Source organism: Gavialis gangeticus, unplaced genomic scaffold (assembly GCF_001723915.1).
Source record: "Gavialis gangeticus isolate Ggan-Ray unplaced genomic scaffold, GavGan_comp1, whole genome shotgun sequence".
Classification (NCBI taxonomy): domain Eukaryota; kingdom Metazoa; phylum Chordata; order Crocodylia; family Gavialidae; genus Gavialis; species Gavialis gangeticus.
The window spans coordinates 68,014,823-68,029,288 of record NW_017729033.1 but is presented as its reverse complement, the minus strand read 5'-3'; the positions used below and the strand labels follow the sequence as shown (position 1 = coordinate 68,029,288).

Sequence of the window (14,466 nt, the reverse complement as noted above, 5' to 3'; positions counted from 1 at the left end):
GTTTCTCCAGTTACAACTTGGTACATTTCCCCTCCCCCCCGCCCAACTCGCATTTTACATGCTGTGGTTGAATTTCACATTGTTATCTAGTGTCATGTTCTCTGAGTTATCAATATCCTTTAGAGGGTAGAACTCTACCCTCCAGTGTGTTTGCAAGCCCTCCCATTTTTGTCTTTCTGCTTGTTGGTATTCAGCTAATCACATGCCAGCATACCACTGGATAGTCCATAGCCCATAATTTACTCAAGAGAATGTCATGTGGGATTGTATCAAAAGCCTTACTAAAATCCAGATATATTATGTTCACTGAATTACTTTCATCCACCAAACAAGTTATCCTGCTGAAGAAGGAAATCAAATTGTTTTCGCATGATTTGTTCTTAACACATCCATGTTGACTACTAGTGATCACCACTTTCTCCTCTAGATGTTTACAGATTGAATATTTTAAAATTTGGTCCACTAACTTTGTTGATATTGAAACCTTTTTTCCTTTTTTTAAAGATGGGTGCTATGTTATCCCATCTCCAGTTCTCTGAGCGTTTTCCTGTCATCCATAGCTTTGCAAATATTGTTGCCAGTGAGATTTCTTCAGTCAGTTCCTTCAGCATCCTGCAGTGAACTTTGTAGATAGATCAGATTGGAGCAATTACTGTGGTAGATTTGTAGCTGGGAAGATCCTCACCTGCAGTCTACTCAATAGACTCACTCCTCTTCCCAAGGAGATTCTGCTCGAGTCCCAGTGTGGTTTCAGATCGCTCAGAAGTACAATAGATATGGTCTTTGTTGCTAGGCAGCTACTGGAGAAATGTTGCAAACAACACTGAGATCTTTATGTGGCTTTCACTGAGCTGACTGAGGCCTTTGAATCCATCAACAGAGAAAGCCCCATAGAAGGTCCTGATGAGATTTGGATGCCTGCCAAAATTGGTTACCGTCATCAGACTTCTTTGCAATGACATGACAGCAGCCATCCTAAATAAAGGCTTGGAAATGGACCCCTTCATTATTAGAAGTGGAGTCAAGCAAGGATGCATGATTGTACCAGCCTGCTTTTCTATCTTTAGTGTGGCTATTCTGCATCTCATTGCTGATAGACTCCCATCTGAAGTCAGCATCCAGTATCATGTGGACAGGAATCTCTTCAAAATAAACCAGTTACTTTCTAAATCCAAGATAACCAACACTTCCATTACTGATCTTCAGTTTGCTGATGATTATGTTGTATGTGTCCACTCAGCAGAATAGCTTCAGGCCACTCTGGACTACTTCTGTGAAGTGTATGCTTGGACTTGCTACCAACTTCACAAAAACCAAGATACTTTACTAACCCTGCCAAACCAACCAGCTGCTCCTCCACATCTTACAATTAGAAGACCGTCTTTGGAGAATGTTGAGTATTTCCCATACCTGGGAAGCCACTTTTCCTAAAAAGTAAGTGTAGAACAGGGGTGTCCAACCTTTTTGAATGTGGGGCCAGATCATGAACTTTTTATCACCCAGTGGGCCAGCGAGCCACATTCAAAGACCTCACATGAAGCGGTATCACATCGCCTCCCCGAAACAAAAGTACAGTGTTTACTTTCATTTCTCATCGCAGCACCTCGGGCCTCAGAAAACAGCTTGGAGGGCCACATGTTGGACAAGACTGGTGTAGAAAGTGATATTCAATACCCGATATAATCTGCCAGTGGTGTCTTTGGACATCTCCAAAGTCATGTCTTTTATGATCATGGCATCAGGACCCAAATCAAACTGTTTGTCTACCAGGCTGTTGTCATTCCTACCCTGTTGTATGGGACACTTGGATAACATGTCGGTAACACCTGAAAGCCTTGGAATGCCAGCATCAGTGATGTCTTCAGAGAATCCTTCATGTCAGCTGGAAGGACTGAAGAATGAATGTCAGCATTTTGGCTCAAGCAAACACCATTAGCTTTGAAGTCATGTTGGACAGCACAGTCATAAGTACGCCTGACAACTGGCTCCTGAAACAGGTTGTATATTCCCAATTCACCAATGGTGCCCACTTTAGAGGTGGTTAAAAGAAATGATTCAAGGACATCTTTAAGGCTAATTTGACGAAATGTAATATTAACATCAAAACCTGGGAGACTCAAGCACGAATCATCTCTAGTGGTGCCCTGATGTATGACAAGGCATTGACCATTTTAACCAGGCAGATAGATGAGACACAAAAGGAAAGAGCTGTGACCTGACATCACCAGGATCCACTCCTTCCTCCTGGAACTATTTGCCACATCTCCAGTTAAATAAGTGGATTTCACACTGTCGTCTTCAGTCACCTTTGGACTCACTGATGGCTTTCCCTATTTGTTGGAAGACTTGTCATTGTCATATTGAGGAACTGCTGACAACAATTGGGAAGAATCTTTTTTGGCTGAAGCTTTGAGAGTGGGGAGATGATGTGGATAGCAGCAATTGCTCAATGTTTCAACTAACTAGAACAAACCTTTTCAAATCTACATTTTGTGGGGGTTTGTTGTTGTTGTTGTTGTTATTATTATTATTATTATTTTCACTGGCCTGCCTGTCATCAGAAAATAAACAGAACAGAAATTAACAGAATTTAGAACAAACCATGGGACAATGTAGGGCAGTTGTTCAAATGTGATTTGCAATTTTTTTTAGTGGAAAAGAGAATCTGAAGGGAAACAGATCACTGCCAGGCCATGACACAGCTAATTTATTTCAGGCCATTCGTATAAAATTAATTTATTTATGGTCCACTGCATCCCACTTCAGATGGGCACAGAATACATTTTGTTCTGTATTTCTTTTTCTAAGTGAATCAGGCTGGCAACATCCTGTTACAGTCAAATAATATAAGTGAGTTAGATTTCTGTAGCCATCTGACAGACATTAATAGTCTCTTTGCCTTAATCTGCTATTGTTCACTCTCACATTCAGCCCTCCTTCTACATGCATCTGATATTGTTACATCTTTTTGCAGAATGTCTGACAATTCTTACAATTTCTTTTCAAATACATACAAGTGTAATGAATTGGTCTTCTCTATTACTATTAACACAAAGGGTTGAATGATGTGCTGCAGAAAAAAAAATAATTTTTTATTTCTAATTCTCCCCAAACCAAATTAAATTTGGGACCAATGACAATGTTGAAAATGCTATCCTGTCATATCCACTGAAGACACACCTCACCTTAATAAGTTTGTTCAGTTTCAGTTCCTCAATTCCAATACAGACATAGGAGAAGGAGAAGTGATGACATTGATTAGCAGCCATCTATCCAAAGAGAAGTTGAAATGATCTGGATTGTTTTCTTAAGAAAAAGGCAAATAAGCAATGGCTTGATAAAAAGCCTGTAAATTATAAGATGAACTCTCCATTTTGTTCTTCTTCAGCAGGAGAAACAAAATGAACATTAAATGAGATCTAAGGCTACATTTATACCTGATACTGTACAAACTCAAGCTGTGGTGGAAGTCACTGCAGAAGATATAATTGGAATAAAATCCTTAATAAGGCTATGGGCACACAAGCAAGTCAACACAAGGTAAAAAAAAATGGGGGGAGGGGGCGGGTATTTATGATGTGTTAGTTGCTCTGTGGCAGTTGTCTATGGGCATGCTCTTACCGAAGGTAAATGGAAGATAGCTTACTCCTTAATGAAAGAGGGGCAAACTATCACAGCTTAGCTTTTGTTTACTATAGTGGAAGAGTGGGCACACAGGCAGTTACCATAAATCTGTAAACTGTAAATCTCTGCTGTTATCTATTTCACAATAGTTTGTTCATGTGCCCACAGCCCAAAATTCAAAAAGGGATTTGACAGTTTCATTATTATAAGGACATCATCTGCAATTATACTGGCTAGAAAAAATATATCAACCCACAGTTTGAGACATAAACCAATCACTAATTGTCTGTTGTTAAGGAGAATCTTCCCTTATAGACTTTTCTTCCTATTTATTTGAAGTGTTTGGTATTGGCCATTTTTGAGAGATGCGATACTAGTGTAGATACTAGTCTAGATGAACTAATCTGATATGATGACACATTCCTGTATTTCTATGGTGGAAAAAAAAAGTTCAAAATGAAGACATTTTTCTTGCTTCTATTGCTAGATCTGATACAAGTTGTTGTGGCCAAACTGACCACATTCTCAAACCCATGTTACTCTGCAATGATTTCCCCAAACCTCATAGCTTTATCAAACTCTTTAGAAAGTCTCTTGTTTTCTATGTTTGAAATACTAGACTGTCTGTACACAAGTTCAGGTGTGGGTAGGTTAACTCAAATCTTTAACTTCCTGTGCTGTAGACACTGTACTCCATTTTGTATGTGCATCTCAGAAGAGACCCTAAAAGTCCATAACCTGCCTACAGCACTCTCTCACACTCACTCTCAGTTGTCGTGCACTGTGCAAAGGCTGCTGACTTCTGCACCTGAAGAAATAGCTTTTATTGGTACAGTATGAATGACAGTTGTGCAGCTCTTTGGAGTCTTTCTGGAGAAAAGCCTCATTGTAGATGTAGACATAAAGCATTATTATTGCTGGTACTATTGGATTGCTTCATTCAATACATTCTTGTAAATAATTTCTCATTGCATAGAACCGAGTTCATTATCTTAGGCTTTAAAACTGGCTTCTCTGACATTTCCTTCAGAGCAGTTGGTAAGAAACAACAGTCTCATTTTTTTACCTTTATAATGTGATTCAAACAATAGGGGTCTTTTACAGTGATTTTCTTAAACAACAATGAAACCTTTAATATTTTTTCCCAGGTAAGGAAGCTGATCAACAAGTTAATCTTTTTCATTTTCAGATCCTCAGCTAGGATTCCTAGTTTCCAGTCATAATTGATAACCTTCTCACAGCACATTTTCTTCCCAGCAGCATTATTCACTCTTTCTAATTTGTCTCCAAGGGCACTGTGTGACCATTCCAAGGAGCGCTGTGAGTCTGTGCTCGGGATTGTAGGCTTGCAGTGGCCAGAAGACACAGACTGCACTCAGTTTCCAAATGAAAACCAAGACAACCAAACCTGCCTAACACCTGATGAAGATGTTGAAGGTTACTTGTTTGAATACTTACATTTGGAGGTTGAATATTAATTCCTAGGTTGCCTTAAATTACTGATTCAGTTCATGCTTTTATTCTCTCCCTTTAGATTCCAATATATCATGTAGATGGATCTGAAAAACTTATCATAAAAGCTAATATACTGTACAAATGATTCAAAATCAAGTTTGGGGGGCTTTCCTTTTACATTCAGCTACATAGAAGGAATCTCATAAGAAAACGAAGAACTTTCATTTCAGGGAAGGGTAAAACTACCCAGGAGAGTAACTAAGGGTGGGTGAGTGGAGCACCAGCCCCAGGGTCTGTTTTAGAGGGGGCACCAGAATGACAGCCACCATAGAGCCTATGCTACGGCAGCTCCAGCCAGGCAGGGTGCAGAGAGCCCTCCCTGCAGCACTTGGGGTGAGGTAGGTCTTTCAGCACTCATCTGCTACTATGAGATGGCACTTAGAACAGCACCCTGTCACATTAATTCATTCCTGCTTCTAGAATTAATTATTCTTCTCTGGAATCATAGTTGTCTAAGCCTGACCAAACCGAGCACTAATTAGAAACTGTAGAAATCTGAGCCTTTTGTCCCATTCTATTAAACTTGCTGTGCTGGGGATAAAAGATAGGAGTTCATGGTGTCATTTACTGTTACTTTGGAGATGGTCATGTCTTTTCATTCAAACATTTTGTGTACATAGGTCAATATGAAGGTCACATGAAACATAGTAATAGTAAATAGTTTATATCCTCTGGGTCCTGGTGTACATGTAAACAGTTTAGTCAGATGCCTGATGCATCCATTTGTGGCTGACATGCCCAGTTGGAGAGTAACATGGCTTGTTACAAGTTTCACAGATCCATATGTTGTCTAAGTTGCAGTCCAAATTTACAACGTGCTGCTTTCTTCTTTTTCACTTTGGTTTGATCCTCTGGATCAAACCCACTTCATGTTGAGCTGCACCCAGGTCCAGCTGTTTCCTTCGGATCAGATGGGATTCTGTGCACTCCTTCCAGCTTTCTATGTTGATGTTGAACAACCTCATATAATTATTGCATGCATCATGGTAATGCCATAGAAAGCAATCCCAATTTTTAGAGCTGTCTTGAATCTTGCTATATAAAATATTCTGGGGAATACAGTCTCTTCCCATTCTCCTGACATGGCTGATCCATTGCTATTTCTTGATAGTGGTTTCTAAGTATGTCAGTCCTGCACTCTCCAGTACCCCTGTGTTTGGTATTCTGTCTTCCCACTTTATTTTCAGAATATTAAGCAGACATCTCATGTGGAAGCTGTTCAGTCTCTTGATATACCTAGCATATGTAGCCCATGTTTCTAAACCATAAAGCAGGGATGACAGCAGACAAGTCTCATAGATTTGTATCTTTGCCTTAGCTGATAGTTTGCTGTTATTCCATGCACTTTTCTGTAATAACCCAAAATTCTTAGCTGCTTTTCCTGTTCTGTTAGTCGGTTCAGTCTGAAGGTCAAGATCCCTGCTGATTGTAGAACCCAAGTACCAAAAGCTTTCAATGACATCAAAAGATTTATCTTCCAGAGTGATGTCAGGCATTGGTTCTTCCCCCTCTTGGTACATGATCAGTCTTCTTGAAACTAATTGCCATCCTGAAGCTCTTGCATGACCCAGAAAATCAGCCCAAGAGATTTTGCAGAAAAGATTCTCTGTGGGCAACCAAGGCCACATCATCTGCAAACAGAAAATCTCTCAGAACCAGTTCTTTCACCCTGGTTTTCACTGTATGCCTTGCAATGTTGAACAAGCCTCCATCTAGTCTGGTTTAAAGGTAAATGCCATCATTGCTGTCCTTGAATGTATGAAGAAGCAGGAATGAAATGTAGATGTTAAAAAGTGTATGAGCACAGAGGCTAAGAAACGCCCCTGTTTCACCCAGTTGTTGATGCCAAAGGTCTTTTATTCTTTGTTTTCACACATTGCAGTTGCCTTCATAGTTTTATGTAATGAGCAAAAGATGTTCAGCAGTTTGGAGGGATAACCCAGTTTCTTCAGATACAGTAAAGAAAAAAAAAGCCCTGTCTGTTGACTGTATTGAAGGCCATCATCAGATTGATGAAGGCTATGTACAGTGGTATTTGTTTTTCTCTACACTTCCGTTGCAATTGCTTGACCAATGGTGGAGCATCCTAAGTGAAAACTGTATTGACTTTCTTGGTCAATTATTTCACCTAGAGATTGCAACCTAGGGAGCATGATGCAAATGGCAATCTTTCCAATTATGTTAAACAGGGAGATACCTCTATAATTGTCACTCCTTTGTTTTTGTATAATTGTGCAAACAGAGCATCTTTGAAATCTTGCAGTTCTACTTCCTCTTTCCAACAGAGCAGTATAACTTAATATACTTTCGAAGTAATTAGCTATTGGCACATTTGTAGATTTCAGCAGGCAAGCAGTCATTGCTGGATGCTTTGTATCCAAGAATTGATTTAATGGCTTTCTGCAAATCTTCAAATGTAGGCTCTTTGTCCAAATCCATCATAACTTGTAGTAATCCTTCAAGCTCATTGTGTTTGATTTCAGTCTCACTTGAATATAGAATTCCATAGTGTTCAATCCAGTGCTCGAGTTGTTTCTATCAGTAATGACATTTCCATTTAAGTCTTTCAGCGAAGCTGTTTTCTTCTTGATTGGACCAATTCCTTGTTTGTTGCCTTTGTGTATTCCAGAGCTATCACCTGCTTCAAACGCTTTCTGAATAGCTTCACAGTGTTTCAGCTGAAGATCTTGGGCATGCCTCTTAGCCTCCTTTTGCATTTCTCTTAGAGCCTTTCTCAGATTTTCCAGGGTTATGATGTTGGGAGATTTGTTATAGTTAGTTGGCTCTGTTCTTTTGTTCTCAACCAGTGGTAGAAGGGTTTCAGAGTGCTCTTCAAATCAATTCTGCATTTTTCATGCATTTTTTGCCAAATGCTGTTACAGCAGCATAGTACATGTTAGTTTTTTAAGCTTTCCCAAGCCATGGTAGCTGAGTTATATAAAATTGCTTTCTCAACTTTTTCATTGAATAGTCTGCAAAGAACATTAGTAAGCTATTTTTAATAGCAAAGCCTACTCCTTGCTTTCTCCTTTCTCCTGCTGGCTTCCCATGCCAGTATATGTTGTAACCATTCTCTTGAATATATCATTTTGACCAGTATAGATCACACTGAGACCTTCAGTGTGTACACATAGGCAAGAGTATAAAGGAGTGGAGGCTGCCCTAGGCCTACCATCCCCACTTTAGACCATTGATACAAGGCCAGACTGAGTCCAGACATTCAGCGCCTTGATGGTTGTAGTTTCTCCTGGAAAGCAACAGATTATAGCCCTTGCTGATTGCCTAATACTTTAGTGAGGACACGTTTCTCTCAGGGTGATGTCCCTTAGCCTTTTTCCAACCAAGGAATATCCACAAGGCAGTGGGACTTGGGTTTTGAGGCACCCTATACTCGCCCTACTCTGGAGGTTGCAACATTGTGGTATTTTATAGAAGCTATCTTGCCACAAGTAGTCCCACCACATTGCCACCAGGCCTGCTAGTCAGGTGCAGTTTACGGTCATGCACACTGTAACACACACGTGTGCTAACTGGGTCTTTGGCAGTTACACACACATACAAACCCTCACACATGTTAACTGGAACGTTGGTAGTTATACACACACATACACACTAACTGGGTCTTTGGCAATTACACACACACACACACATATAAACTAATTGGATCTTTAGCAGTTACACACACATGCTAACTGGATTTTTGGTAGTTACACACAAACACTAACTGGCTCTTTGGCAGTTGCACACATATGCACACACACTAACTGGATCTTCAGCCATTATAAACACACACATGCACACTTTTATAAACTAGTATGAACAGTTTATAGTGGGTACATCTACATGAGATATTTAAGGAGCAGTACTGTGCATTAGTGCACATGGCAAAAACCATGCTAATACACTAATGGACAGTGGTATTAGTCTACTGTGCATTAAACATCACACAAAAACATACAATAGACTAATGTGCAGTACAGCAGCCTACTGTGCATTTATTTAGTACTTGATTATACAAGTACTAAATTTAATATGCAGTAGGCACTGCGCATTAATGAACATGTAGACAGCCACTAAGAAGCTAAAAAAACTAAAAGTTAAATTCAGCTGTAAGTTATGCCATGCAGCAATATGATGTGATGGAGAGGCAATCATCCTTAGCTAGAAGGTAGTGTGTAAGGGAAGGAAAATCAAACTTGTGGCATGAGACATCCAAGTGATAAACCCAGTTCTGGAATAATAATGCATTTATTTTCAAGTGCATAAATTACCTTGTGACTCTCCCCACCATAGCAGGCAGTAACTGATATATTTTAAATTGTATACTCAAAACTACTGTGAAATATTTACAGAGATTGTGTGCGCTTACTAAGAGACTTAATTTAGGAATAACATCTAAGGGTCTGAACACACATTTGGAACTCTTTCAAAAGGGCTGCCACTGGTATAGTCTAATTGTTGTCTGATTCAAATGTAGCAAAAGCACCTGTCCAGCTTTAAACCTGGATGAAATAGGGCTGGAGCCAGTTATGCTACATTTGAGTTATTCTCAGCTCATTCCCACATAAGAGTGAGAACATACCACCTGCTGCTGGTTTGAAACTTCTCCTGTTGAAAGGGTTCCAAATGTATGTGTCCACTTGCATAACTAAATTAATTAGGTAGATCCTCACTACTGGGCTGACTGCCTGTCTGCCCCCTTATTATCTTGTTAGTGATGCTATGAATTAAATACCCTTGTAAAACAAATCAAAAGAGAGGTTTGTCATACTAGTTACTCTTTCAGAAATAACCTAATTGCTTTGGAAGGCACTCCTACCAAAGCTGTCCTTAGGCAGAATCACTGCTCATATTTCGTATTGTCTAGATGGAAGGTCTGGATGGGTTGCTAGTGCTCATTAGGAAGCGAGAAGTCTTCCCTGAAACATTTAAATGAAATGCTGTAATATATACTTCTGCAGGAAACTAAAACAAAAGAAATTAGACTTTTGAGAGCCTTTTGAGAGTCCAAAAATATAGGCAGGTTGCCCATGTAAACAAACTACAGCTGGCAGGAATACTGCAGTATGCTGAATCACTTAACTTCCCCAAACAGTAGGCTGTGAGTTCAAAATGGCATGCCTAGTGAACTCAGTTACTTTTACAGCTGGGTTTAAAGTGGGTTAGTTAACACAGTTCTTTTCTTTAAAAGTAAATGAAAGACATTTGTATTTTCTCAAGCACATTAATTTTATCAGTAACTTTTCTTGGTATGGTGCTTTAGATGGTTATAAAGAATATTTAAGAAACTTTAAAATCACAGAAAATAAAAGCAGGTAATGGAAGGATTGAATAGCAAAATTGCCTACCTTTCAATGAATTAATGGCCAAGTTTTTAACAAGCAGCTAAGTGAGCTAAGGCACAAGTGGCATGGGCAAATTAGAGAGAGATTTGTGGCATGTGGCAGATTAGAGAGAGAGCAGGCAGCACAATGATAGTGCAGGGAGCAGAGAGCAGAGCAACAAAGCAGGTAAGGGAAGGGGTCAGAATGGGAGGGTGCAGGGCTTAATTTGTGGCATTCCTGGCCAAAAAGGTTGGACCCCACTGAGTTTAGGCATGACTATATGAACATATTACTAATAGGAAAGCTAAAGGTTAAGCTTAGAGCTATTCTCTAGTAATTGCCCAAGTTCACATTGTTACCCTGTGATAAGTGTAAGGTAGATTGTCATTTTTACTGAAGGGCAAGCTACTTCATTCTTACTTCAAGAAAGAGCATCCATATGGGCAGTTGTCAGAGCAGCTGATTTACTATAAATTCACATGCTAGCTTTCCTCCTAATAACTTATTCATGTAGCTTTGCATTATATTAGATAAGGCATTTGTGACAATCCTATTTAATAAAGAATAACCATGGTAATATGTCAATTAATCGATAACTATTTTTAAAGGACTTTGATAATCTTAAAAAAGAACCCATGTAATCACTAAATGTGGTTTATTATCTCAATACACTATGCACTGTTTTGTACAACACAACACTACCAAGTAAAGTAACTTGAGAATCTCTGTCTTTGGCCCTAGAAATATCTGCCAATAATGTGGTGAGCTTTGCAACTTGAGAGATGGCAGCATGTGAAAAGGATGCCCCTGGACTGAATGTGGCTCCCTGCCCTACCTATAGGGGCAGGAAGTGAAAACGAAAGGAGGAAGGGGGTAGTCTGGAAATCCTGGCCACCATAGCAGCAATAGAAATGATGGAAGTAACAGCTGAGGAGGAGCCTGTGGGCCTCAAGCTTAACCTCTCACGGGCTGCATGTGGTCTGTGGGCCACCAGTTGGAGAACCTTGTTCTACACAGTTCCAAATTAGTGTCCCTCAGTTTTTTCCCTGTCTTGTAGCCTTTCAGAATCTCAGTCACAATGATAAAAAGGACTGTGTAATGATTTTGGCTTTTCAATACACTAAATAATGCATGTTTCTTGTTATTGACAGAGTGCTCACCGAGTCATTTCAAATGCCGCTCTGGGAGGTGTGTTCTGGCCTCCAGAAGATGTGATGGTCAGGCTGACTGTGAGGATGATAGTGACGAGGACAGCTGTGGTAAATACATTAAAAGATCCTACTGGAAAGAGTGCAGCTGGAGGGGCAGAAAAGAGCATTGCTCCACTCCTTTATATAGTTCAACACACTGTCTGAATGATCAAAATATTAGTTTATTTTCCTAATTATTTGTTGAAAAAATAATGCAGGCCTCAGCCATCCTTCTGAAGGGCAACATCATTTTTGAGGTTGATAGTGTGAGAGTCCCATTATAGAACTGACACTGGGCACATCTACACAAGATGCTTACTGCGCATTGGCTTAATAACATTGTGCAGTAGTGTGTCATGGCAAAAACCATGCTAATAGCCTACTGCACAGTGTTATTAGGCTAATGCACAGTAAGTGTCACTAAATAACTGTGCACTGGTGCTACTGCACAGTAACTTTAGGTACTGCACATTTAGTTAGTGCTTTATGAAGGAAGTACTAAACTAAAAGCTTAGTATCTAAGTCATATACCTGAACATGAAGATGCACCCAAAGAATATTGATTTAGTACTCAGCAAAAAACTAGTGTTGCAGGCAACATTCCCGGTTGTGTTGTTCCAGGTGGAGTTTTGGTAAGGTAAAACTGGATTCAGTGGCAAATCAAGTGCTAAATTATTAAATTAATTTTTCAGTTTTTACACATTGACATTCTTTTTATGAGGTACAGACCTAAGCCAAAGACCTCATAGGCGTCTAACCTGTGTGACTGCAATGAGCTCCTATGCTGCAAATATCAAGAATGTTATTTCTCAGCTCTCAGACTGCAGAAGCAGGCACAAGAATAGCACTTGTATATCTGCAAGTGTTATTTTCAGATACATTTCCGGGTTCTTTCATGGGTTCTTTCATGGTAAAAGAATTCTTGATACTTAACTCAAGGATATGTGTTGGGGCAAAGCTGTAATGAGCAAATCCCTTGGGAGGTAGAAAAGGACCCAGTTAATTTTCAGTTGATGTAGATTCTTGGCTGTGTTCACTGGAGAATATCCAGAGGAGTGATATCTCAGGGCCCTGGCAGATGCTACATTTATTATATGCTTAATGTGTTAATTAATAAATTGTAACATGGCACATGCTCAGCCAATGTAAGGTGCAATAAAATGGCAAACCATTGGCTGGTTTGCATCTCATTTTAAATTGAACTTGTGGTATGTGTTTTGGACCCATGCCATAGTTGATCATGAGGACCAAGCAGGAGGGCAGCCCCAGGGGCTGGGTTTGGCTAAGTGGTTTGGCTCTGGCAGTTCTGCGAATGGGATCTGAGGAAGTTTATGCTCCCTCCCAAAAATCATATGGCATGGCTGGATGCACAGTTTTGGAGATCTGGCATAACATTCTTCACATCCCAGTCGTGCCATATTAACATCTGAGGGGCGTAGAATTTGGCATTAGTGCAGCTGCAACTGGGATACTATGTCCAGTTCTGATTCCTCTAATTCAAGAAGGGTATTACTGAATTGGAAATCATTTATTAAGAACTATGAGAATTACTAAAAGATTGGAAAATATGCCCCATAGTGAAAGATTCAAAAGAGCTCAACTGCTTTTGCTTAAAAAAATGTGGGTTTAGGAGTGGCTTCCTCGCAGTGTGAAAGTTACTGCACAGGGATAATAAAGTACTCTTCCAACTAGCGGACAAAGGGATAGCCAGATCCAGTGCCTGGTAGTTGAAGCTAGATAAATGCAGATTTCCTAATTTTCTATCAGGTACAATTTTTAACAGCAAAATAATTAACCATTGAAACCATTTTGTGAGGCTTGTGATGCAATCTATGTCACTAGAAATTTTAAAATCAAGACTGGATATTTTTCTAAACTGCGTGCTGTACTTCATATTGTTCTAAGGTGTGTGGAGTGTTTTTGGGTGCTATTTGGTTGCTGTTGCTTTTGATATACAGACTGCTGGAGTCTGGAGTATGTTCTGGAAGGCCAATGCTAGCAATCTGTCTTTCAGATCCTGAAGGTCATGCAGAAAACACAACCTGGATACATGCTCAGTGTCAAAAGCTCAGAAAGGTTTACTGTTGTTGGACAGCACACCAGTTTCTCTGATTAACAGTCAGTCCAATTTAGTGAAGCTTACCTTTGATAGGTAGAGATACCATATGTTATTCGCACTTCCCTAGGTCTCTACAGAGTACAGGCCTCCCAACTCCTGCATTTATACTTGACTACCCTCTGTCTTATGCCAATTCTTATTTTTCTCTTTGACCTAGCACAACCAAAATTCCTAAGCTTCAAACAGGAATTAATTCAAGAAAGTTCTCCTGGGATACACATGAGGTCAGATAGGATGATCACAATGGTCCATTCTGCCCTTAAAATATATTAATCAATTTTCTTGATTAGCCTCCATTCAAAATCTGTTGCCACTTGGTCTTAATTCCTGAGAACAATAATAGCTGTACATCTTTCAGAATCACTTTATACTCCTGGACTTTAAAGTATGAAATATTGCTTTGATATATAAAATGAATTTCTTTAGTAGAAAGATTTTCTTTCTGGTCTAGACAAAATGTCACTAGCAATCAGCAGAATTCTTATCAGCTTCTATAAATATGGAAAACTGCCTCTGCTAGAAAATTACAGCTGTCAGAGTGACACTACATTGACCATGGATAATGTTGTTACTGAAGAACAGCCAGTGCTTTTAGAGTTCCAGAAGCTGCTGTCCCTGGCTCATTCATATTCTTTGTGTGCAGGACAAATATCAAAGATCGTTGAACTTTCCTTGTGTAAGTGGCTAGTTCAGA

At 39.6% G+C, this 14,466-nt stretch overlaps 1 protein-coding gene across 3 annotated transcripts in view; it reads left to right on the top strand.

The window, feature by feature from the left end:
• The window catches only part of CORIN (corin, serine peptidase), a 313,652-nt gene that overhangs the window by 222,694 nt on the left and 76,492 nt on the right, over positions 1 to 14,466 (top strand). For all 3 annotated transcript variants that reach the window (XM_019526369.1, XM_019526368.1, XM_019526370.1), the window contains 2 exons: positions 4,916 to 5,061; positions 11,615 to 11,722. In XM_019526369.1, the coding sequence (XP_019381914.1) occupies positions 4,916 to 5,061; positions 11,615 to 11,722 (254 nt within the window). The remainder of the gene's footprint in view (positions 1 to 4,915; positions 5,062 to 11,614; positions 11,723 to 14,466) is intronic.